A 24,918-nucleotide genomic window follows, 5' to 3' on the forward strand; every position below is an offset into this window, starting at 1 on the left:
CGGTCCCCCCACCAGAGCTCCTGCAAGGGTGCAGATGGGCTGCACAGCATGGGTTTTGCGTGTCGGGGCAGGCTTCCTCCTGGGATGGCGGCAGCTTCTCTCCCCAACTCTACAGGGGCACCTCGTTGACTTTGGGCAAGCCACCCTCTGCCTCAGTTTCTCCACCTGTAAAATGGAGCAGAGGATACTTCTCTTCACTGAGACCTTCTTGCTTCGGAGTACAGAGGCACTACCTGTGAACACAGTGTTTATCAGCAAGACAACACCACTAACACTACCATTACCATTAAAATTAATATTGCTATCATTTCACTCCTGGAACGGAATCTATGCTACAAAAATTACGTTGCTCTGTTTAGAAACTAAATCTGCATGAGTGGGGCACTGAAAAAACAAGTTGTAATTCTGAGGCCAATATGCCAACTATACTTATCTATAATTTGTTTTCTCAGACAACGTATGATAGAATCATGTGGGCAAAAAAAGAAATATATTTAAAAACATCAGTTGTTTATGGCAACTTCAACATCTTCTGTACTGGTTTCTGGAAGACAAAGGATTATGTAATAAAAAGAAAGTCAATACTACAGCACTGAAGTTTGGAATTAGCATGATAAATTGAATTTTAAAACAGTACTGGCCCTATCATGTACTTACAGATAATAGAACAGAGCAGATGATTTATAGGCGCTGCCACTGAGAATATAACACAGGAGGAGACTGCTAAAGTAATATTCCTATTCATATATGTCACATTACATTTATATGTCCCTTCTGTTGCGTTTCCTCAAGCTGGAAGGCTGCAGTGTGTGGACTGTAAGCCTCAATCAGCAAACTTGCTCTAGCTCCAGCTCTAGTTCCACTTCTCCTGCCCAGAGCTCAGTTATGACAAATCTGCAAGCCTCCCAGGAGCTGCTGGTGCTGTGATTTCAAACCAGTGATCCAGAAACACCAGTGAGCCTCTTTGTGTTACCCAGATCCCTAAAGTTCTCCCCTCCCAGGAGGTTAAAATATCATCCATGCTATTTGTGAGCACTCCAATACTTGTTTTGGTACACGTACTGGAATTCATGCCCTTTCTTCTAGTACCAGCTATAACACTCTCCCTTTCAATGATAAACTAGTAATGGCTCAATGAGTCTGAACGTAACAGGTGTTTCCATCATCGAGATCTGTTATTTATGCTGTGCATTTCTACAAGCCATGAAGAAGGCACATCAGTTCACGGGGCAGAGGAGAGACACGACTGCTTTTGTTATCACTGGGGGCTGCAGGGCAGAGGGGAAGGAGCAATGCAAGCTCCACTGGCAAATGACTTTATTTCCATAAACTGCAGTGTATACAGCTTGTCATGCTCGGGCGTACAAACAGGACACTGAAATACAGGCAGGATCCCCATCCTGAGAACAGCCCCTTCTCAGCCTCTCATCTGTCTCTAATCATCTCAGTTAGTCTGCTGCTGCTTCTGTGATACCATGGTGCCACTCACTGCCTACATCCAGTATTAGCAGACTTTCTGCTCGGGATTCATTTAGTAGAAATGTTGCTACTTGCTCTTGCTCTGCAGAAGTGTACAAGCTTCTGGCTTGGCTCCTCAATGCCTTTCTTCATGCTGTGCACCCACTGGAACTTTTTGACGCTCTCTTTCAAAGGGGAAACATATTTGAGCATCTGTATCTAACTGCATCAGCGAAGTCACCTCCAGACACCCCAATAGCCACCAGCACAAGGTCTACTCCAGCCTTCTGGCAGCTATAAAACCTTACAACAACCAGGAAAGACGCTCTCATTCTGCTTGTGCCACAGCCCTTCATCCATCTGTAGGAATGAAATTGCACAACATGACCAAACGCTTTCATCCCACCTTCAGCAGGTAACATCTGCTCCTCCCAAGGTGCTGCATTTGCATGGACACATGGTAAACCAGATCAAGGAACTAATCCAGAGTAACACCAGCCATGTTGTATTTGCCTGGCACCAAGAAAAGAGGGCTGCCTGTTCTCTGCCTTGCACTTTGTACAGTTATGCCATTGCAGTAGCTTTTAGGCTTCGAAATCTCGACTTTCTCAGTGATTTTTTGTCAGGTTTTATCATTTAATTCATCCATGCAGGGTACTTTGTGCCTAGTGAGCTCTTTCTAGGTGGTTTACAACAAAGATGGATTAAAGATCAACTTAGCTATTAGCTCAGCTGGTTTAGTCTGCCAGCTTGACTTTCTCCCAGAGATAGGCCAGTTTAGCAGCTTATCTTCTCAAATCTGCTCTTGCACGTGTGACCTATATTTGCATATGGCACATATCCCATGATACGTGGGTTTAGTCCTTTATATGCTATACATTATTAGCCCTTGTTCAACGAGCTTGCTTTGGTTGTAGTAATTGCTACAAGAGTGCACACACAGTTGTGCATCATATTGCAAATATTATCTGGGGATTTAAAAACAGGGAGGTGAACAGTAAGAACAACCTTGTACTAAAATTAAGATTAAATAAAATGAAATCAAAGATCTACTAAGTTATAACTGGAAATAGATGCAGGATACTGTACTGACCACATTCAGAGTACTCATAGCTGAGAAGCAGACTGAATTCAGAATTTCTTGGTAGTTAGATCTATAATTTGATACTTTTATAAAATACAATGTTTACTAGTAAGAGCAGAAAGAAGACCCTAATGCAAAAAAAAAAAAAAAAAAAAAATTTTACAATTACCATCAGGGTGGAACATACTTCATTTGTATCTATTCAAAGCAGGGCTGGAGGCAGTGTTTGGTCTTCAGGATGAGTAATATTTTCCTAGGTAATGATTTGCTCTTAGGAAGTCTAGCTGATTAGTTGCCTGATAACCTTGGATGGAGAGCATTAGTGAAGAACAAAATGACATTATAAAGAAAAAAAAAATCCTTACCAAAGAGCAGAAAGAGCAGACAAGGACTCCCTGTCTGGACAAGCTCAGATTGATAGGTTGGTTTGTCGGGCATTTATTTCAAGATGTCTCTTAGAGAAGCTTAGATTTATTACTGAATATGGCTTTGCGTGTGCTGAAGTCCAGCGACAATCCATTTTCAGTATTATTACTGCAGAAAGGATTACACCCGCACTTGCAAACCTGCCTGCCAGCCTGGATTAGTGACTGCAAAAGAAAGATGTCATATTCGAACCCTGCCTTTGAATTTGCTCAAACCAGGCTCATTTTCTTTCCTAGAGATGCCATGCGAGGGCAGCAGAGATTGTGAAACGGGGTGCTGCTGTGCCGGGGCGCAGCGGGGACAGGGGTGGCACTGACTGGGAGGGTGTCCCCGGTCACCCCAGCTCCTACCTTTGGGGCTGATGGGCACAAGCTGAAGGGACTCCTGCCATCTGGGCTGGACATCTCACAGGGTGTGGAGACCGTGAGGAACCGCAGCTGGTGCCTGGAGAATCAGACATTAAAGCCTTTACTGAGGCCACAACATTTTAAACTTTTAATTTTTTGATTTAGTTCTGATGGGAACAGCAAGAAGCACACACCAAGAACAGCTCTGTGAGCAGCTCTGCCTCAAGCCGGCAAACGTCACGTTCCTGAACTGAAACGTTAGCACAAAAGTGGTTGAAAAGGAAAATAATAGTGTTTGAAAGTCTATTTTATAGACATTCACATTCACATGCCTCTCATCCTGTGTCCACAAAGAACCAGTTTCCTGTAGCAGCAAGTTTCTCCAAAGCAGACACTGGGCCTGCAAGTTTTCAGCCTCCCCAAAATTTTGTAAACAAACATTTATAAATGTGTGAAAACAGAATATGATAATAGGAAGTATTGAGTGGCCTTTTCAGTGGGCAGCAGTACTCACCCCACTGATAACGCAGAGAAGGGAAATGATGGAGAGAGCAGCCAAAACCTGCATGTGACCTTCATGCCTTGAGTAGAAAAAGCTCAACACTGAGATTTCGGCTGCGCCTGACCCTGATTTCCAGAGGCTGGGTTAAGTCTGTTTGACTTGGTGACACTCGGCGATTATTTTAGAAAGAAGGAAGCAGTGCCATTCATCACCCCATGAGGCCAAACCGCAGCTCCAGTTCTTTCCTTGGGTGTTTGTGTGCTTGCCATGAGGTGGAGCCATGCACCGAAGCTCAAACTCCAGTAAAAGGCTACCAAGAGCTTTTAGCTCTTTTTTTTTTAGCTCTTCAGCCAGGTTGAGCCTAAGCCTCCATCCAAGGTCAGCTGATTGCTGACTAGCACCGATAAATCAAGCAGAAAGCACTGATGATAATGCTGCTGGTTATTGATCGGGTGCCATAGGTGATATTGAGGGGCGGGTTAGCCATTCCCACCAGTCACTAGGAAACGGGGTTGCCTCGGGATGCAGCCAGCCACCCGAGAAAGGAGCTGATGAGATCATGTTTTGGGTTTCTGTTTCAGTGGCTGTGTCGTGCTGTCCTGATTACCCTTGGAAAGGCCGCTTCATTCTGGGGCTTAAAGATGGCTGTACAAGTTTGAGTGGATAAACCCCAACACGGAGAGGCAGCTACAGGTGCTTTTCTCTAAGCTGCCTCTCGACCCTGTAATCTTCTTTTCCTCTATACACTGAAATCTTCAGCTTTTCCTACAGGGCTATAGTGTGCTCCCTGTTGCCTCTCTGCCCAAGGAACACTGTTTGACGGCTGCCAGGGTGGATTGCATTGCTCCACCCAGGAGATGACTGCAGGTGCCTTGGGAAGCCAAGCCAGTTCGCAGAAACTGGTGGGACAAAGCGTCTGAACATAAATCCCATAGGTTTGACGGCAGCACAGGCAAGGACGGGTGGATCTTTTAAACCGCTCCAAGCCAAGCACTGTGATTTGGTTTCATTTGGGCCACTCCACCTCGAAATAGCTGTTCTGTTCCTGGTATAATTTTCTTGAAGGAAAATCAAAAATCTGGAAGATTTTAATTTTGCTGGAACGCTATTTTCCACATAAAAACAAACCTCTTGGAAAAATTCCCAAGAAGGTCTGAATAATAAGGCTGCAATACTGACAGGCGTAAACCCAGTGACTGCATGTCTTTCAATGCCTGGGGTCTATTTAAGCTATAACTCCCGTCTGTTGTGCACAAGGATGGCTACCGAACGTTCCGATAAGGGAGGTGCGATTTATCTGGAAATACATCATACAATAATGTTCTCTAATATTTGGTGTAATAAAGGAAATATTGTCATCGGTTACCTCTATGATATATAACTCTCTGTTGGCAAATCTTTCACAGTAAGGTTATAATAACATCACTCTTTGGCATCTCTGCCAGATTCTCAACTCTCTATTTTCTGTTCTGTCATATAAGCTGAGTAATTTATATGCCTGTTCAATACAAAAGGTGGTTATTATATGTTTGAAGAAAGAGATTTGACAATACCTGCCTTGTAAGAAATACCAACTGAGTCGCAGAGAGGAAAGGCAAAGGAAAATGCGGTAAATCAAAAGGTGACAAGGCAGTTTTCAGATGGAAGATTAGAACATTGTTCAGGGTTCCACAAACAAATATGTTGAATTATAGACAAAAAGCCACTTTCTAGCATTTGTCCCCTGTTACTGCAGTCCTTTTAGGGACATAAATCCCACTGAAGTCAAATCATGTCTATAAACTAAATTCCAAAATTAATCCATAAGTAGAGTCTGTCATGGAAATGCTTATTATTAGTTGGATTTGTACAAGATGTATAGATATGATTTGAAATAAGAGCAACATTATGGAAAAAATTACGTCAATTGCAGTTTTGTCTGAATAAGGACTGCACAGTATGAATGCTCTCCCAAAATAACACATCTGCAGTGATCTAAGCGAAGCTCAGCTAACATTCGCTGCACTGTATTTTTACACAGGTAATTTCTGTGTGGCTGCTTAACCACAGCTCTAAAACGACATCCATCCCCCAGCTCTGACAAACGTGTAGCGGGGAGAGCACCTTGCTCTACCCAGCGAGAAAGAGCAGTGATGGGCGCTGGCCTGATGCCAGCGCTGCTCTTCAATCCGTATAAAGATGGATTTTAGCTGATGGAGTAAAAACACTTCGCTGTTTGCAGTTGCACAGAAACGTGCCATCACGGGTCTGCCTCCTGCCACACGGGCCAGCAGCCGGGCACGCAGCTTGGAGAGCTTAAATAAGGCAAGAGCAGAAGAAGACAAGAAGAGAAGACAGAAGGTGCGTTTGAGTATGGGACTGGGTGGCAACGCAGCTGCGAGGAGTTGTGGAGAGCTCCTGCCCAGCTCTGCTTTCCCGCAGATGACCAGGGCAGTTGACCCCAGCCCAGCAGACAGGATTCAGAGAGCAAAATATCAGAGCTGGTAGGTTGGGTGCCAAGAACTGATCGTGTGAACGGCCTTAATCCCCCTCAGCAAGGCAAAGGAGAACGCCTGAGCACCGTGGGAAAGAGCAGCTCGTGGACAAACATCCAACGTTGTCAATCTAATGCTGAACCTCTCTTAAGAGGCTCAGAGGACAAGCTCACCCTGCTTGTGCCAGTCTGTATTCTCTGGCTTTCCAGGGCAGAGCTGCTCTACCGGCACCAGCTCCTGGGCCATCTCCATGGGGACTATCCTGTTGTCCCTGCACCCCGGTGGCCCTCAGCAGCCCCAGGGAGCAGGTCCTGTGCTGCTCCCAGGCAGCACCTGGCTTTTGAGACATCATAGACGACAAAGGTATGCAAGGAGAAGGAAGTCCAGACCCCAATTCAGACAACAAGGTGAGCTTATCATTAGCTGTCAATGAAAACAGGAAGATCATTGACACTGAGGATGGAAGGGGACATTCCCTGACTCGAAGAGGTCCACTCAGGAAAGGAAAAGCACTCTCATGTTGCAATGGGGAGAAGAACACGGGTTGCTGCCCTTTTGAAGAGGCAGCTCAAGTAGGAGCCTGGTGGCAATGGATGTGATCCCTCCTCTAGAGGAGCTGCTGAACTGTGAATACCCAGAAGTGGATTTCCAAGCCAAGCAGTACCTGCTGCCTTGCGTGACCTACTTTTTTGCACGCTATCTGGATAGGATTTGGCAATAGTTAAATCAGTGCTGAAAACTAACACTGTTGGGCAGCAGCAATTATCACACATCTGATGGACCACACGGAAAACCTTACTGCCCCCTGACAGCAGTTACTGGACGATTCCCCATTTCAGACCTATGTTTTTGGTACACATCTAGCAGGAACGCAGCCATTTTCTAAATTGAGCATAATCATTCAAATTCATTTATCAGATCCAACAGGAGTTTTTCTTGCAATTTACCAAATGTAGAGTCTTTAATGTTATCTCATAAATCACAAAAAAATGAAGGCCCTTTCATGCTGAGCATCCAACAGTCCTGTGCCGCTGGATGAGCGAGGCTGAGCCAGTGAGGCTGTCAGCAGGATGGGCACATCCACAAATCCAGCTTTTCCAACAGCCTTGCCACATATCACAAATCACACCAGCTATAAAATCCCACCCTACATCACGTATCACTCTTGCCTGGCCCTGGGCTAGCAGGTCTCTCACGACTCTTCCCTGCCATCAATTCATCTCATCTGGGCCAGGGAATGCTCCGCTAAATCCACACTGAGCCATCACTAGTTGAGTTTTCACTGAGATTTTAAACATCATCACTCATATGGGGAGGAGAAGTAAATTAACAAGTTCATCACTCTTTTGGACTTTGAATTGGTTTCTAATGCCTATGCTAAATGGCTAAAAACTCTTTCAGAAGTTGGGATTTAGTATGATATTTGCTGATACTTTGACTCTATGCAGATTTTTATTTTCCAACAAAATCTGTTTTCTTGATATATCAACCAATTAAATTAAACAGCTCTCATCAAAATGACCCCCAGTTACCAGCAAGAAACATGATCCTGATGCTTGCAGCTGTAAAACCCAATGTGTTTTTACCTCCCTTTTTCTCCCAGAATGAGATCCTGGCACCTTAATTCACGAGCACCGGAGCCGATCTCCACAGAGAGTCGCAATCAAGTCAACTCTTTCTTTGCAGCACAAAGGAAATCACATTTCTTTGAAACGCTGAGGAAATCTGAATGTATGTTCCTGTTTAGCATGATTAAGGTGTCACATAGCACTCCCACGCACCCCGACACCGAGAACTTCTTGCCGGCTGCTGATGTCAAAGCAAATCAGCTGAAAACACGGAGGGGTTCTGAGAAACACAACTAGGACGCGCCAGGCAGGCTGCCAACGAGCCACCCCGCGCCATACGGACCGGGCAACCTTGAGGGCCACCTCCACACAGAGGATGGGGGTGGCACAATAATGTCCCCTGCCCCCCTAGCAGGTTTTTAATACAGGCATGGGGCACGTGTCTTTCACCGTGTAGGAATTTCTGTGTGTGAGCAGGGTTATAAAACCCTGACAGGTAACATCACGTGTACACAAAGCATTTGGGAAAATCTCCAGGGGGTGCACTTTGCTTTTGGATTTGCCCCAGAACTTCTTTGCTTGTGCCCTGTCTCGGTCCGAGTCACCTGGGACATCTTTCTCTATCCCAGTTCTGTCTCTCATCACCCTGATGGTTCCGGCTGCCATCCTCTTGCTTTCTATAGCTTTTTCTTCTGTATATTTTTGCTTGTGTCCTGTGGTTTGTCCACTATTAACATTAATAATTTAGGGAATCGCCTGCTTCTGCTGCAATCGATTCCTCTGCTACTGCTGCTGAGTGCTGGGCCTGGGCCCAGGAACCAGGGAGTTGGACCAGATGGGACCAAACGCAGCAAGGGAAATGAGATGAAAGCAGAGGAAAACGGGCTTCACCACCTTCACCACCATCCTTCACCACCCCGTGAATTTAGGTGGGGATGCCCAAAGCCTAAGAAACACGAGCACCAAATTCCAGTTACCTTCTTTTTCAAAGCTCTCCCATGTTTGTGTTATGGTCCTGACACTGGAAGAAGTCAGCCGCAATGCAGGAGCCCCACGTTACCCCCAAGGCAAAGCTACTTAGATAGAAGCAAATGGGACTGAATCAGTGGGAAATACATCACTCTGTGCCTCTGTGGGTGTTTGCCTCATGGACATCGTAAAGGACCGAAGTCCTTGTGCAAAGCTATTGATCCAAGTGGCTCTTTCTGAGCCCCCTTGTCACACCTTCATCCTACTCCTAGGGGCCGTTTCCAAGAGCTACACCAACCTCATGCAGAAGACCTTGGTTTTAGGCAGCTTGCCGTCTTGGTGGCAATCCATTTCCTTGTGAGTGGCAGAGGAAGGAAAGCACCTTGTCTCTCAAGCCGTAAGCCAGTTCTCCTCCTTATTTCCTTCTCTGGCACACACAGCTGCACTGCTGAGGGCCACACGTGGGAAACGGTCAACAGCAGAGGGCACGGAGTCTGTCTTGGAGAGACATTTTATGTTCTTAAGCCTAGGGCTTTATTAGCTCTGTGAGGAAGACAGAATAAATAACAAGACAGTGAAGACAATGATTTAGGGACCAGGTATGCAGACAGTTTGACTAAGGCTGAGAGGATAAATTCATCTGATATAACATCACTGAAGCTCAGCTCTCCTCCGTGTCGTTGAGCCATACAGCTGGGCTTCTCTGAGCAGCGTTTTAGCAGGAGGACTTTTTTATTTTTTTAAGCGGCCGGATTAAGACACCGCCCCCAAACAGGAGCAGGCTGCAGCTCTCCTCTGACGGCAGCAGACGTTGGCTGGTCAGAGGAGGACTTGTGCAAGGTTTGGAGCTCAGCTGACACCAGGAGCTGCCAGCACCTCACAGCCCCAGCCCCAGCGCGCCATGTAGCCTGGCTCGTCCTGCACCCTGGGGCCGGCACGATTACCGGGAGCACAACGAGGATGCCAGCATGCAAATCCCAGCTTGTGCACCCAGGGAACGAGCATGCCAAGGAGGGTGTGGACACCCAATGCCTCCACCTGCCTCCTCCTCAAGGGCTTGGCTGATGTCCCTCTGGAACCTCAGGCCTGCATGCTGTGGACCCAGCACTTGGCTCTCCGAGCCCTCAGCCGGACGCGTGTCCTTACTCCGGTGTTCCCCAGCCGCCCGCACCACCCGACAGGCAGAGATGCGAGGACACGCTTCCCTTACCCACCGGTGTTTGAAGCACTTGGAGGCTGGGCAGGAATGCGGTGCCAGTCGTGATGGGTTATGGACAGAAGCCAGAGCAGCGTACCATAGTCACGTAATTAAATAACAAGAACAGATTAGGCAATCTCTGTGCTTCATGTTGACAAGCCTAAAGGAAAGAACAGAACATGTAATCAAATGAGGAGGGGGGGGGATTTCTTTATTTATTTATTTATTTTGAAAGAAAGACAATATTACAGCAATCTAAGAGGCAGCATAGCATGCACTAATTATGCTGCCATGGGTATTTCTCTCTTGCAGGTTTGAGGATAAGACCGAGATTTTTCTTGAAGCCCAAGGGAGCAAAGAACTGGGGGAGCTGGCATTCTTTGGGAACTAAACACTCAATTAATTTAATGCTTATTCAATAGCTTTTGCCCCCCCGTTTCACTAACCTGCACAAGAGCACATTCAGCGCTCCCACATCAGCAACCTGCAATCAGAAAAATCACCTGTAACCCAGCTTCCTCCAGGAACAGACCCATATCTACATGGTCTTCCTAATGACAGATCAGGCTCAATAAAAAGCACAAATTCACAATCTGCTGTCAGGAAACGTCGAAGGGTTCCTTCTTTTTGATGCTTTCTGCAGAGATGTTCCTGCTGAGCCCCCGGGTTTCCAGTGTCCTGTGCTAACAGGAGCTGCGAGAGCTCAGCCAGGGCAGGGGCTGCCACTGCTGCTGCTGCCGTCGTCGGCTGAGCAGGAGACATACAGAGCATCCAGCTGTTTCCCTTGGGTCCAGCTGCTTTCCTTGGGCTTTCTAGGCCAAAGCCGCAAGCCAGGATTGGAGTGAAAATGTACCAAAGAAACCATCTGACCTGTACACGAGGCTTTTTAGCTGAATTGCTTCACCGGCTTAACAGGCAACTGGACATCAAGTTATCCAGCTACCCATTTCCCCCCGCCAAGGATGTAATTTGGTGACTCACCACTGTTCAGCTACCAGTAATGACAGCTGGAGTTTTTCCCCAAACAACTGATTTCAGATATGCAATTCGTTTAGATCCTGTTGAGAAAAAAAAAGTCTGCTCCTGATTTTTGTCTCTATGGTGCTAAACACATCAATATCCAGTAACGCCTTCTGCAACACTGACCTGGGTTACCCTGCTTTTGGGAATCATCCAGGCAAATGAAGCTTTTTACTTTTTTGAATCACTCTTCTGAAGTGATCTGCGGAGAAATTATGTGCCTGAAAAGTGATGACCTCAGATTGCTAATAAATGTCCCCAGGCCTTAGCAAAGCTGCTACAAAGCTCACTGAAATATGCCCAGCATCTTCGGTTTAGTAAAGGTCTCCTGCAACATGCAAGACGGCAGGTATCCCAGGCTGCGACGAGACTCCCGGCATACATGCAAAGAGAGGTTTTGCCCTAGTTATGAAATCGCTGGCGAAGTTATAGGTGACACTATTCACTGGCAGTGTCATTTGCCCCGACACCTCTTCAGTGGGAAGACAACTCGTCAGGGCCGCGATGTGTGTGGAGTTGCCTTATTTACTCTCGCGGGGTGGCATGAATCAGAGTTGAAAAGTGCAGTATGCTGAAGCCAGCCCGAATTCCCATGATGTGCGAGCGTGAGTCACTCAGCAGGGAGATTCTGCCAGGGTCCCTCCTGGGCGACCCGGCTCTGCTAAACGCGCCGGAAAATCCACGGATAAAAACAGCCCCAGTGACGCACGGGAGCCGAGCAGCCTCCGTGCCTTTTTGGGGAAGCTTCTGAAACGCCGACGTTTCCTCTTGATCGATAATCTGGCTGGCAGGGCAGGGCTTTGAAGCAGTCCAGAAAACACAGATTTCTGCTTGCACGGTCGCTGCTGTTTCTCTCCGAGAAGGTGACAGGCTGGGTAACTCCAGGCGCAGGCAGGGAAAGGATTTCTCTTCCACGTATATTTAAAGCCGGGCTCTCCCGTCAGAGCTCTTGCTTACGGAAAAGATAATGTGGGATGTGAAAGTGCTTTCTGTGGCATAAGCAAAAAAAGTATTTTAAAAAAAAAAAAAAAAGTTCTATCTCAAAGTCCCACAGCTGATTTTTTTCCCTCATCACCTCCTTTCTCAATCCTCTCCCTGGTAAATACTGCTGTGGGGTTATCACAGGAACTGGGGAGCAAAACTGCTGGCGTTCTGCAGCAAGCCCACCTGAACATTCAGAATGGGGGTTTTTGGGCCTTAAAACCCATCACTCAGCTGTCTCTGCACTCCCCAGAGCTGATCCTCCACTCCCTGCAACCATCACAGCGAGGGCACCACTGTCCGCAATGATGGTTTCCATGCTATTGTCCCAACTTGGACTTCAAAGAAAAGCCACTAATATTTCCAGATAAATATCTCATTAATTTCAACCACAGGCAGCTGTGAGTCACTTCCCCTTGACTACACTCCTCTCCTGTGACCAGAAATGGGGTATTGGAGATCTGGCACTGTGTAAAATTCATAATTATTTTGAAAGGATATCAATAATTCGATAATTAGTCTCAAAAATTCAGGCCTAAAAAAGTCCTTCATTTTCTCCAGAGATTTTCTATTAGTTAATTGCCTTTGCTCCTACCACAGCTGCCTAATAAAGCTGAATAACTTTACTGCAGAACTGTTGGATTTTTTTAAAGCATCTTTTAGAGTTCAAGCAGCAGGTCAGGCTTTCCTTGAACCATAGTCCTCCCTCGAGGTAAATCTTGTCTTTTTCCCCCCAAAGTAAAATGCACATGAGGTGATGCTCACCCTTGGGGACCCGCTCGGCAGCCGCCGCAGGGAGCCCTTGGTCGGGGTTCCCCCCTGCCGCAGGCCGGCTCCCGCGTTCCATCTGGGATTTGGCAGCTCTGCCGTGCCGTTCTGCTGCCGAGCTTTTCCTTCCCTTCCCTTTCCAGCAACCGGCTCGGCCACACTCTCGGCAGCGGCGTGACTCGGAGCCTGATTAATCACAGACCCCGAAGCCTGAAAGCCAGCAGTGTCTCGCGTGCCAGGAGATGTTTCTCTTTTGGATGGATTGATTCTCCTTTCTTACGTTTGTTTTTTTTTTTTTCTTTTTTTTCTTTTTTCTTTTTCTGAAATAACAACAGCTTAACCAAGATCCAAACCTCCAACTTTTAAAATAAAAGCCAGAGCAGTACCCTCAGTGTGCAGATAAGCAACCAGAGGGTCTCCACTGGGGTCACCCTGCCGCTGCCCCGTTTGAAGGATCGCAGTGGCACCATTTGCGATGATAAATCACTGGAACTTGAAACGAAGTCTGTAGTCAATATCCACTTAAAAAACAAAACCAAACCAAAGTCCCCAGACTGCTTAATAACCACTCAGCCTGCTTTAAAAATACGTTAAAAAAAGAACCTTTTCCATCAGCTTCAGTGGGCTTTGCATTATACTATTTGGCTGGAGGTGAATTCCCAGCAGGGCAGAACCCCTCAGCCAGCAGCCGCTGGACAACCTTCCGTGATGCCGGAGAGACCTGGGGTCCTTTGGGGCTGGCAGAGCTGCTGGGGGAGCACTGGTCAGGATGCTCACACTTGGCCAGGCTACGGCACAGCTTCAGCTGAGCACAGCGCTGAAACCTGGGCTTTGTTCAGACCAAAACCTCTTGCCAAATATTTTTCCTCATTCAGTCACTGCTCGTTAGCCCACGGGTTCATCCTGGTGACTAATGACTCTCGTCTGAAGTCAGCGGATTACGAGGGAATAACCAAACAGGAGGAGTCTCTCATTTGTGCTGATGAACAGAGGGGGAAAAGTGTGTGAGAGAAACGCTGTTGCTTCATCTTATGAATTCCCCTGATACTCCTTGGGGGTTGGTCCCTGATGCCGAGGGCACTCACAGGCTTTTTACCTGAATCACAGGGGGAAAAAATGACGCAGAACCAGCCCGTGCTGTGCTGGCACAGCCTCACGGCAAAGGAATGGCCTCAGGTGGTTTTGCTTTGTGCTGTGCCTCAGGCCACGGGGGAACACAGAGTGTCCTACCCCCCTGCCCCTCCATGGGTCACCCCTCCAGCCGCTTGCTGCCCCGGGGATGGGGCCAAGCCACACCGACCTCGTGGCTGGAGCTCACCTGGGAAAGGAAGGGCTCCCTATGCCCCCTGAGCCCGGCGTCAGTCCAAACCGGGCCCCAAAACCCAAAGTAACTTCACTCATCAGCCAACAGCTTTGTTTAAGCCTCCATGAAGACATTGGAGTCCATCAACGAACTGGTGACTTGTAGTGCCGGCGATGGTTGGGCGCAGAGCCACCATGTCCCCGTGTCTGTGCTGACAGCAGTTATCCCTCAGCATCCTCGGGACGCGCCGAACCTGCTGGGACAAAAAATGGAAGATTTCACTAACTAATTTCCATGAGGGACAAGGGTGCTGGCAGAAGGCTGGGGAGCAGGGTACAGCCCAGAGCACCTCGGCAGCAGGGCAGGACAAAGAGGACAAGGAGGAGGAGGAGGAGGAAGGCCCCAGGGCCATCACGATGGCTGTGTGCCGGAGCTCAGGCGGGTTTCCTTGGCAGCCACAAGCTCAGGGCGCTCACCATACCTAAGTGAAGATTTTGTCACCATGGCAACATTGATGTCATCGGCTCTGCGGCAGAGAGCAGCGTTAACCTCAAGTGCAACTTTTTTTTCCTCCCCCTCCCCTCCCTCTCCTTGGTTTGAGGTTTTTGTTTATTTCTTTGTTTATTTCTCTCAGGAGGTGAACCCGCCACCGGGGCCTGCAGCAGCATCCATGGATGTCCACCAGCCCCAGCCCCCTCCTCCCGTCCTTTGGGGGTGGCAGGGAGCCCCATCCCTGGTAGTGATGGGATGGGGCTGTATTTCGCAAACCAAGCCATCAGGACCACGCTCTGCCCCGCACATGCCGACCCATGTCCCCTGTCCTCATAAACCAACGGTATTTCCAAGGAAGATGGTTTGGAAGCTCCTGAAAGGTAAAGGAGGTGACCAGGGAGAGGCTTTGCTCCCGAGGAGATGCTTCACGCCGTCAGACCTGCTTCGGATGGCGCTTGAGGCTCTCACCATGCAGAAACACAACAGGTTCGCTGTCACACCACGTTACGGCAGAGCCACCACCACTCGATTTCCCGTCAGGAGGAGTCAGATGAAGCCTACCGAGGCAGAAACCCCACATCCTTGTGGGGGACACAACGCCCGATGTGAACATCCGATGGCCGCATGCCAGCATGGTGTCACCCCAGCACTAAACCAAAAATCCCCGTTCAAACAACAGCCGGCATGTCTTTTGAAGAAAACTCGCAAGGGAGCGGGACCTGGCTTCTTCACCAGGCTGGAGGACAGAGGCACAGATCTCTTCCGGCCCCATTCCTGGGGTGGATGTTATCCTGTTAGACACGTCCTTGATTCCCCTGGAGCCTCCTTTAACTTCCACGTATCAGGGCTACTGCCGCTAACAGTGGACCATCGCTGAAGTCTGGGTCAGGCTGTTCCAGCCAAAAATATTCCACGTGTTCCCAGTTCATTACAACATTAAAATAAGCATTTCACCGAATGGACAGGGCAGGAGGAATGTTGCAGCTGAGCCTGGCTCTCCCGGCTGCCCCCCTCACACGTGGCCCTTCTCCCCGGTCATGGGGAATCCTTGTTTTAGCTGTGGCTGAGATTCTTATAAAGGTTTGATTGATTTTTTTTTTTTTTGTTACCAGACAAATCCAGCTTCTGCACTGGCTCCTCTGCAGACAGAGCAGGATCTGCTCTTTTCCTTACCGGGAAGGAGGTCTTGATGAGCCTCATCCACTCTGCTCCGGGCACATGGTCGTGGGGATGCTCACCCAGCCCCGACGCCGCTCACCCCATAGGGGCTGGAGAAAGCGCCATGTGGAAGGGAGATGGCTGGTAAAATAGGGTCAGAGAACAACATAAATCCTAGTTTTACAATATTTTTTCCCTCTGTGTACATAACAACAATCAACCCAAACTTGCATCTTTCTAACACTACGATGATTAAACTGAAATCCAAAGCGTTCCTGATAAACGTGTTTCTGCAGCCTTCAAGGTTCACGACTCTGCCTCCCAGTGCAGCAATAAATAACAAAACCTAGCCCCAAGATCTCAGAGCACCTGGCAAATGAGTCAGTAACATTAATTATCCTTAATGTCATCATAATTGGTAAAATATGGAAAGAAAAGTATCCGTAAGTCAAGGTTTCTGTATTTTAAATACAATGAGATATACTGGATACCAAAGACACTAGCAACACTTTTATTTGAGACAGTCAGCAAGTTTCCGACCCCGTATTCAAAGCAAACTTTTCTTTCTTAAAAGAACTTAATGTAATTTAATACAAAGGCATCGATTTTATAGCAAAGGCATATGTAAGAATGGGAGATTCTGGGTGGGAGAGACTCTGCTAAGATTTAAAAGTATCTCAGCTGTGAACAATTGAACTTCAAATGTATGCTGCATTAAAATGAAAGGATAAATGTTTTGATATTATATCCTAGCTGGAATAAAAATGAAGAAGAAACTGGTTACTATATCAACTGCCAGATCTGCAAAGCAAACTGTTTAATTCAGGTGCTGAGACCAATTCAATGCTAGTAATGAACTGAACAGGGTATGTGAGCTATATTCTGATATACAGAGCTTTGGTTTGAGCTTTGTAGAGATCGGTAGGAAAAGGACACATATTTACATTGGCAGCGCTATATCGACGAGGTTCTTGCATGACTGTTGGGGTCACTGTGAGATTTTTGTATGTATATTTTTTAAAATCTGATAGAACCTATTTTGAAAATACAAATATATTGCAGGATTTGTTCGGTCTGTTTGGTGAAAAGCATGCAAGTGAGATTGCCTAAAAAAATAATAATAAAAAAAAGCAGGTACTAGGCTAGCAGGAAAAATACCTGCAGGTTTAATATGACTGGCAAAAAGGATATTCCAAGATCTGTGATTAATAAAAATGGCTTATCTCAAATATTTACTTAAGATGTCCTCCAGTCAATAGAAAAGAAAATGGAAAAAAACTGGATGATAACACCCACTTAAAACAAATATTTTGATGCATGTACTCCATTTAGTTGGAAAAAATCATTAAAAATTCAAGACACAGCAATATAGTTGACTGATGTGTTCTAATAGGTACAGCTGGTTGGCTTTGCAGAGGCTGGGAGAGGTCAGCATTGCCTTCAGCGTGAGAACGATGGTAGCGCCACGGTCTTATTGCTCATAGATGGGTAGAAAGTGGAAAGGAGCTCTTTTCCAGATTAGAAATCCTTGTACGTGTGAGACAGGAGGTTACTCCTGCTCCCAGCCATCAGGGGAGTGGACACGCAAGGGATGGGAACAGCCCCAGCTCCTGCTGTTGTCCAGAAGACAGCAGTCTCGGGCAGACTTGGCATCCATGCTTTGCCTTTGAGCCCATCATTAATATTTCATACCTTTACTGCATTTAGGGATTGATAGTCAAGAGTCCAGGTCCTACACCGATCTACCAGCAAGGTCTCTCTGCTTGTTCCAAAGACTTTCCTGCTCTATTTCCAGGAGAACTTTACCTGAACAGAGGCTTGACACTCTTTGGGAAGGATGAGGAGGGAAGAATATCACAGACACTTCTTGTGGTCAGTGCTGAGGCTCGGCAGGGGTGGCCCTGACATGGGGACAAGGCCCGCTCAAAGCCTGTTGACACGGTTTGCCTGCTTTGGGGACATGCAGCCAACTCTCTGGAGATCAGGATAACCACAGACCTCAAGAGGGCACAGAGCAACCTGCAGATCTGCCCTGAGGACAGCCCAGATGCTCCACACCCACCCTGGTGCGATCATCTACCACATCTCCCCATGAGGTCCCACAACCAGCAGATAGCCTCAGGTCCTCACAGACGGGACCTGTAGGTAACTCCAGGCTCCACCTTGTGTGAAAGGACCATATGAACATGACATACCAAGCTCTTACCTGGTAAAAACACGACCAGACAACCCTTCAGGCCAGCAGCTGTTCCAGCACTCCCCTCCAAGCAAATCCATGCTTAATTGTCAGAGTTTTAGGCATATATTTGACTCTCCGAGCAATGAACAAGCTGTACCCAACCAGGTGCGAAACTGGAGGCAACTGGTACTTTGTGAGATTCATCTCTGCGTTTGGTCTTCTGAAACTCAAAACGTAGCTGTGAGCAGTGGAAGTAATAGGGAGGTAGGACAACCGCGGGGTTTTAATGAGGACGTGAGAAAATTGCCACTGAAGCACGGTAGTGCTGCAGCTTTGTGCTCTTTGGACTTGCATCAAAGCTCTCGCACTAGTTCAGGTTGAAAGCCAAAAGCTGCAGGTTAGACAAACCCCTGGTATTCACGGTCCCCGGGAAGATGGGCTGCAGTAACCTCCCAGATGAAATCAGGCAGCTCTTTAATGGCTCCCATTATCAGCAAGCGGCAGCTGAAAGGCAGGCAGGAAGGCATCGTTATCCAGGTGAAACCGCCGGGGCCCTCTACAAGCCCTGGAGTAGAGAAAACTCAGAAGAGCCTTTCCGAGTGCAAGCCGAGATACAGCGTCTCTTCCTACCCCGTGTCCAATCCTCCCCTTTTGTAACCAAGAATCCCCAGCCGGACACGATCCTTGGAAATTTCTAAGAAGGCCGCTCTGAAATCACCGTGGGCTGGAGGCCAAAGGCACCTGCCCTGGCCCAGAGACTCCCGAAGGTGGGACAGACTCAGGAACCGTTATTTAGCGCCACACTGACCATCTTTGAGCTCACTCTGATTTTATTATCCTGCTGCCATCGCAGGGACAAGGAGTATGCGCTGGGAGAGGGAAGGAAGGACAGAGGAGCTCTCAGCGGGCGGTTGTTGGCTGCAGAACCCAACTGCTGTCACCAATTCCCCCCAAGGCAGATCCCGGGGAGCAGCCGGGGAGGGGGTCACTGCCCACAGGAGGAAGAGAAGCGGTGCCCAATGTCTGCCTCCTTCCTCAGGTAATTTCTCAGCCCCTCATGCAACATCAGGGGAATATTTCTGGCCATCCAGGGTCCAGGAAGGCTTTGTGAAGCCCATGCCATTTCCAGGGGAGGACAGCCCATACGCCGCAGTGACTGCTCAAGGGGGAAAGGCTCCAAAAGCCTTGACAGCCCCAGCTCAAGGTGTCTTGTTCCAGTGGGGAACAACGTGAAGGGACAGTTTACTCTCTTTATCGAGGGCCACCCTGCGAACACTTCTTACCTTGGCTGGAGTCAGTACAAGCGCACGTGTTTCTGCGTGTCCTAAAGCCTGTTTTGTGGAATAGGACAAAAATACAGGTAAAAATGAGAGTTCAGGAACCAGGTAACAAAGGTGATGAAGGTGGCTCTCGGAACATCTGCAGTAATTGGTTTCAAGTGAGGCCAATTTGTTTAAAAGCTAAAGAAGTGAGAAGCAGCAGCAGAGTTCGATCGAAGCCGAGTTGTGAAGTTCCAGCTGGATTTTCTGCTGGCGTCCAGCCCACAAGCCGGCGTGCTTTATCAAGGACAGCGAGCAGAACGCAAACGCAGCAGATCCTTCCATTTGGATGCTGCCCTGAAACGCACCTTAATACACAGAAACCCCTCTCCAGCCTGGAAATGCCCCAGCGTTTCCAGTACTGCCTGCTCCAGGCGACCAGTGCAAAAACAACCCCACCAACGCAACTCTGTTGACGGCCCCTGCAAGAACTCCTTGAGCCTGCGAACGTCTGGGAACGGTGCAGAGAGAAATGGTCTCGGGGAGGGATGCAAGAACTGGATGCGCAGAGAGTCGGCTGTCTTCCTCTTCCTCCTTTCTCCTCCTCCCTTCCAGGTGACGGTGCCTCGAAACCTGGTGGAAAACGCCGGCGATGCTGGTCCCCCCGCTTTGGAAGGGGAGGAAAGGGGGAGCGCAGAGCGAGCTGAGCTGTGAGAGCCCGGCTCTTGGAGAGACCCTCCTGGGAACGCCGGCGTCCTCCGGCTCTGCTGGCGCCCCTGCACCTCCCACAGCATCCCCCCGTCACCGAGAGCTTCCTTCACAGAAAACACAAAGCACGCAGCTAAAAGATATTCACTTACAGTTTATTTTTGCCTGAAATTATTTCACATCTCTTTGTACACAGCTACAGAACAGTAGTAGTAAACCATTGGTAAAAGCAACAGTGCTAAGGAAAATGTTGGCATAATTTTTTCTTCCTTTTTTTTTTTTTTTTTTTCTTTCTTCCCATACTGCATCCACATACAGTTTGGGATTTGACGGGGGAAGAAAAACCTGGCACACTACGTGAGTTAAGACTCAATTTCTGTTTCATTTAAAAAAAAAAAAAAAAAAGAGAAAAAAAGAACGTGATTTGGGTAAGGGTTGTCTACGTAGCAACAAAGTTTAAAAAAACAAAACCCCAAAAAAACAAAAACAAAAGCTTGGCTTCCATTGAATAAGATTAAATATATATATATTTATATATAAAAAATTACATTGGCTGTATGTGAAACCTTGAGGTGCTGAAGAATAAAATAAAGGTGTTAAACAGAGGAAAAACTTCTTTTTGTTTTTTTGTTTGTTTCTTTTTAAATAAGCAGCTCTGTACAATGAAGGCTCATTATGAAAAAAAAAGTCAACAGCATAGTTATAAAAGAAACCACAATTTTTAAAAAATCATCTTCTAAGCAATTGTGGAATTTGAAAAATGTAGCAGTCACATTTACAGACAGGTCAGAGCTATCGGGTCAGCAACAACGCTATTTTTTCAGTCTCCCCAGAGGAACATGCAGAACGATGCGTGCACAGAACAGGTAGGGGGAGGGAGGGGAGGGCGGAGAAGAGGAGGGGAAGGAAAAAAAAAAAAAAACACACACAGAAAAAGCTGATGCACAAAATGGAGGGAGAGCTTTTTTTCCTCTTTTTGAAATATCGGACGTAAACAGAAAACAACCGAGGCAATTTGTAAAATCTACAGAATTTTGCGAATACCCCATTGGCAAAATAAACGATGCCTTTTCCCCATCTCCCACGTTTAAACCTGACATGGTTTAAAAGACTAAAGAAAGTTTTCAGACTTTGGAAGGAAATGTGATTTTTATTAATCCCTGCAGCCCCTTCCCCAACAACCTTCCCCCCTCCCCTTGATAGATATTTTCCTTCCTATTTGATAACGTTTGAGGCATTTTGAAATCAAAAAGACAACGCGATGAATGTTGTGACAGAGAGGGAGTATAATACAGTATACGCGTTACTAAAAGGCAATTCTTCAAGGAGGGCATTTCCTTTAAAAAAAAATAATAATAACAAGACAGCAAACTAGTTTATACAGTACTATACGCAAAAAAAGGGTAAAAGAATTAACAATTCATAAATAAAAGACAGGTCCCAGACCTGTTATTTGTGAACCATTTTCTTAAATAGGTGCATTATGTAAATCTTATGTACAACAAAATTACTTTGCATAACAACTGCAAGGACACGGGGAGGGAGGTGAAAATCATATCGGTTTTGGTTTTCTTCTCTTGAGATTTTTGAAAGTTTGATTTTTCTGGAGCAAAACTGGTGAAAGAGGAGTTCTGACTGGATGGATGCCAGCCAAGGAAACCCAGGTAAATAATGACGAGTATGTTTTGTTGGTTTTTTTTTCTCCACACGGCATAAAACACAAAGGCAAATAAAATCCACAAAGGTATTTTTTTTTCCTCTCTTTATAATCCTCTTGCTGCTACAAAGTCTTCTTTTTTTTTTTTTTTTTTTTTTCTCCTTTTCAATTTAAATTATGTTGATTCTGAAATCACAAAGCTGAAAGAATCCGGCTGGGTCCAGGCTTGCCCCGTGTCCCCCCCCCGCCCCCCCGACACACACAACGCCACTCCTCCACCCCACAACCACGACTCCTACCACCAAGTCCCAGCACTCACTGCTCTACAGGTATTAGCCAAAAGGGTTTTTTTCCGGTTTGTTGGTTGTTTTGTTTTTTTTTCTCTGTTTGTTTTAAAAATCTTTTCCTTCTGGTGAGAAGCAAAAGAGAAGAGCGGGAGGCAGGGAGAGTTCACCAGGCTTCGGTGTAGCGGACATCCACTTCTTTCAGATTGGGCAGTTTAGCCTGTGCAGGGGGACAGGAAAAAGGCCAGAATTAGCGACACACATTCAGTTCTCGGGAAAAACATTCCTGTCAAAATCTGTACCATCGGTGAACCAGGAGGATTGATCTATCGGCCACAAACTGCGGGAAGATGGGCTACGACTCGACCCTGCAGATAACGAGCGGTGGTCAGCAGTGAGCTGAAGCATTACAGGTGTTGCTGAGGGAACAGGATGCTGAGCCTTCACAGACACCCAGGACCAAGTCACACCTGCAGCAAAACCGAGAGGCTCCAGTGAAACCCACACACCAGCGACCAGGGCTAGACCAGACCCCGACCTTTGGTTTTTATACAAAAGCTTGGCAAAATTTGTTTGTCAGACTCCAGCCATGAAGGCAGCCGACTCCAACAGCAGCAGCCACACGTACCTTCCTCATCCTCCTCACTAAGCCATTGCTCGACTTTTCCCTCCATGTATTAAAAAAATTTGGAGAGTGTTAGCAAGTTTTGGTGTCTCTGTGGTCTCCTTTCCGTAACTCCCCTGCATTTGGACATATTGTTCCTGAATTACCCTGCACGAGGCAGACGGGAATTGGCTGTTTGCACTGCTCCTACTTGCCGATCCCGTTTCCATGCTCTCTGACCATAATTGTATGGCTAATTCTCTCAAAACAAATAAACACGTTTAATTAGGCAAGGGCATAATTGAGGAGTTGGAAGTTTCTAGGAGTCATTATTACCTCACTCCTTGATTTATATGCATGCATATTTTGATAAGAGCTAGTCATAATCCTACAGACACTGCCAGCAAATAATTTTTCAGTTAGGCAATAATGACTTCAGTAGTGGGTGTTTATTTATTGTCTGGTTCAGCCTGCCTGGTACATATGTGGGTGTCTGTGTGTGTGCAAGCGTGTTTAGTGGGGTGGGGGATGGAGCGGAGAGGAAATGTCATCACTGGCTTGTGCCCCAAAACGCTCTCACACACCAAGGGGAGAAGAAGGAAAGATTTGTATCAAAAAATACATTCTTTGAAGCCTGAGCTGTTCTCAACAGACCTACAACCATGTGCCCCAGGGAAAGAAACTATTACCCTCCCTTTGAACACACACAGAGCGCTAAAAAAATGGCCACTAAGATAAATCTCAATGAAAGAGGTGAGAGGGGAAAAAGTGACGCATGCCTGTTTTCTCAGCTTTTTTAATTCTCTGCAATCATCGGGACTTTGCTCGCAGCCCCTTCTGCTGTTTGCCCTGGCGAGTCACTTTCTTGTGTTGCTGCTGAGGACTGCTCATGCAACGGCAGAGCAGAGGGAACGCGATAGGAAAATCTGAGTTTCGGTCTGAAGTTGGTGGCAAAGGGGCTCAGAAGCAGGGGTAGGACTGGAGAAGCCTTTCAATAGACTCAATTTCAGAGCCCTGGGCCAAATACAGCATTGACCCTGATTGTCTGTAAATACAAGCGCCATTGTGTGAACCCATCTGCAAGCCAGCTGGTAATTCCAACTTTGACTTTTTTGCATATACAATTGTGACACAAGTTTTGAAAACCTGATCTTGAAAAATCCATGCGAGCAGCACTGCAACTGGGTCCCTGGGGGAGCCCTGGCTCCACAGCCAGAACCAAAGATACGTGTTTTCAGTGAATTTTGAAAGCAGAGCAGTTTCAGAACTTGCCTCAAGTTCGAAACAACCCAAGGTTGTGACCTTTTTGAATAAACCTGGCACAATCTAAGGTTTCAATAAACAAGAAACCATAATGTGGAGTTTCATCTTGAGGGCTTGGGTTTATAAGGTAAGACTTTGGGAGATGCGACTCACTCAACACCAGAGTGAAGACAAAGTCCACGTGAAGTCATGAAAGCCGAGGCATCTCAGGCAGTCTTCCTCTGAAACCACCTGGGGCCGTTCCCCTCCCACAGCTACATTCTAGCTCTTTACACCATTTTGGCTAAGTGGTTGTAAATTCACAGTACAAATGGTGACACCAGACACCTTACATGTCAAACTGCTGGTTAAAGCCCAGTTCCAGTCCAAGAGGTGTCAAGACAAACTTGCACCTTCCTCAATGCTTTTGATTCTCCCTTTGCATTCTGAGTCAAAGATCCTTAATTCTGCTCACCCATGTTACTTTTGGTCCTGGCTTTGGAGGTGTGCACTACATTTTACCCATCCATGTATCCTCATTGGAAATAACCAATCTGCTCCTATTTATTAAACCTTTACCATTGATAGCACTGGCAGAAAGATTCAGCTTCTGATCCCATCTCATACTTGTCCATTCAGCATAATAAATGTTTCCCAAATGAGTCCATCAAAGCCAGCAACCTCAGAATGCTGTTTTCAGTCATTTTCTCTCCAAAACAATCCACTTTACCTTCTTCAGATGACTTTCATGCTACCCACTCCCTGGGGCCAGTTCTCCCTGCACTGGGCTCTACCACCATGTACTTGCTAAACCCTCCTGGGCCAGCTACTTCTCATCTTTAGTGGATGCAATTCAGAAATACCTTGAGATCTTCGTAGGTATCTGCTGAAAGTTTGGTGCTGTTCATATTTAAACTACACAGGCTCTTCATGGCTGAAAGAGAAAACACACAGATATTTATGATCACGCTGCATTTTCTTAAAATATCAGGCTTACAGTAGGCCAAAGCATAAACAAGGCATGACTATGTGCAGCACTCTCAGGAAAAAAGCTGAATAGTGTAAAATATAGAAGTACAAACGGATAAACAGCTGTTTGGGCCCTCATCCAGGAAAAAGTCCCTATTTAGGAAGGGCCATTAAGCATATGCTGAAGTCCGCTGACTTCAAAGGAGTTCAGACAACTTCTCATAATCAGTTTCCTGCACATTATTCCGAACAGTGCCCGTTCTCAGCG

At 46.8% G+C, this 24,918-nt stretch overlaps 1 protein-coding gene across 1 annotated transcript in view; it reads right to left on the reverse strand.

The window, feature by feature from the left end:
- Positions 1–21,028: 21,028 nt before the first annotated feature.
- CMIP (c-Maf inducing protein) overlaps positions 21,029–24,918 on the reverse strand; it is a 138,268-nt gene continuing 134,378 nt past the window's right edge. Inside the window, exons 20-21 of the mRNA XM_074157917.1 lie at positions 24,545–24,615; positions 21,029–22,055 (exon numbers count right to left, since the gene is read on the reverse strand). Of these exons, the coding sequence (XP_074014018.1) occupies positions 22,002–22,055; positions 24,545–24,615 (125 nt within the window). The 3' untranslated portion in view covers positions 21,029–22,001. The remainder of the gene's footprint in view (positions 22,056–24,544; positions 24,616–24,918) is intronic.

This window comes from Numenius arquata, chromosome 13 (assembly GCF_964106895.1).
Source record: "Numenius arquata chromosome 13, bNumArq3.hap1.1, whole genome shotgun sequence".
NCBI lineage: Eukaryota > Metazoa > Chordata > Aves > Charadriiformes > Scolopacidae > Numenius > Numenius arquata.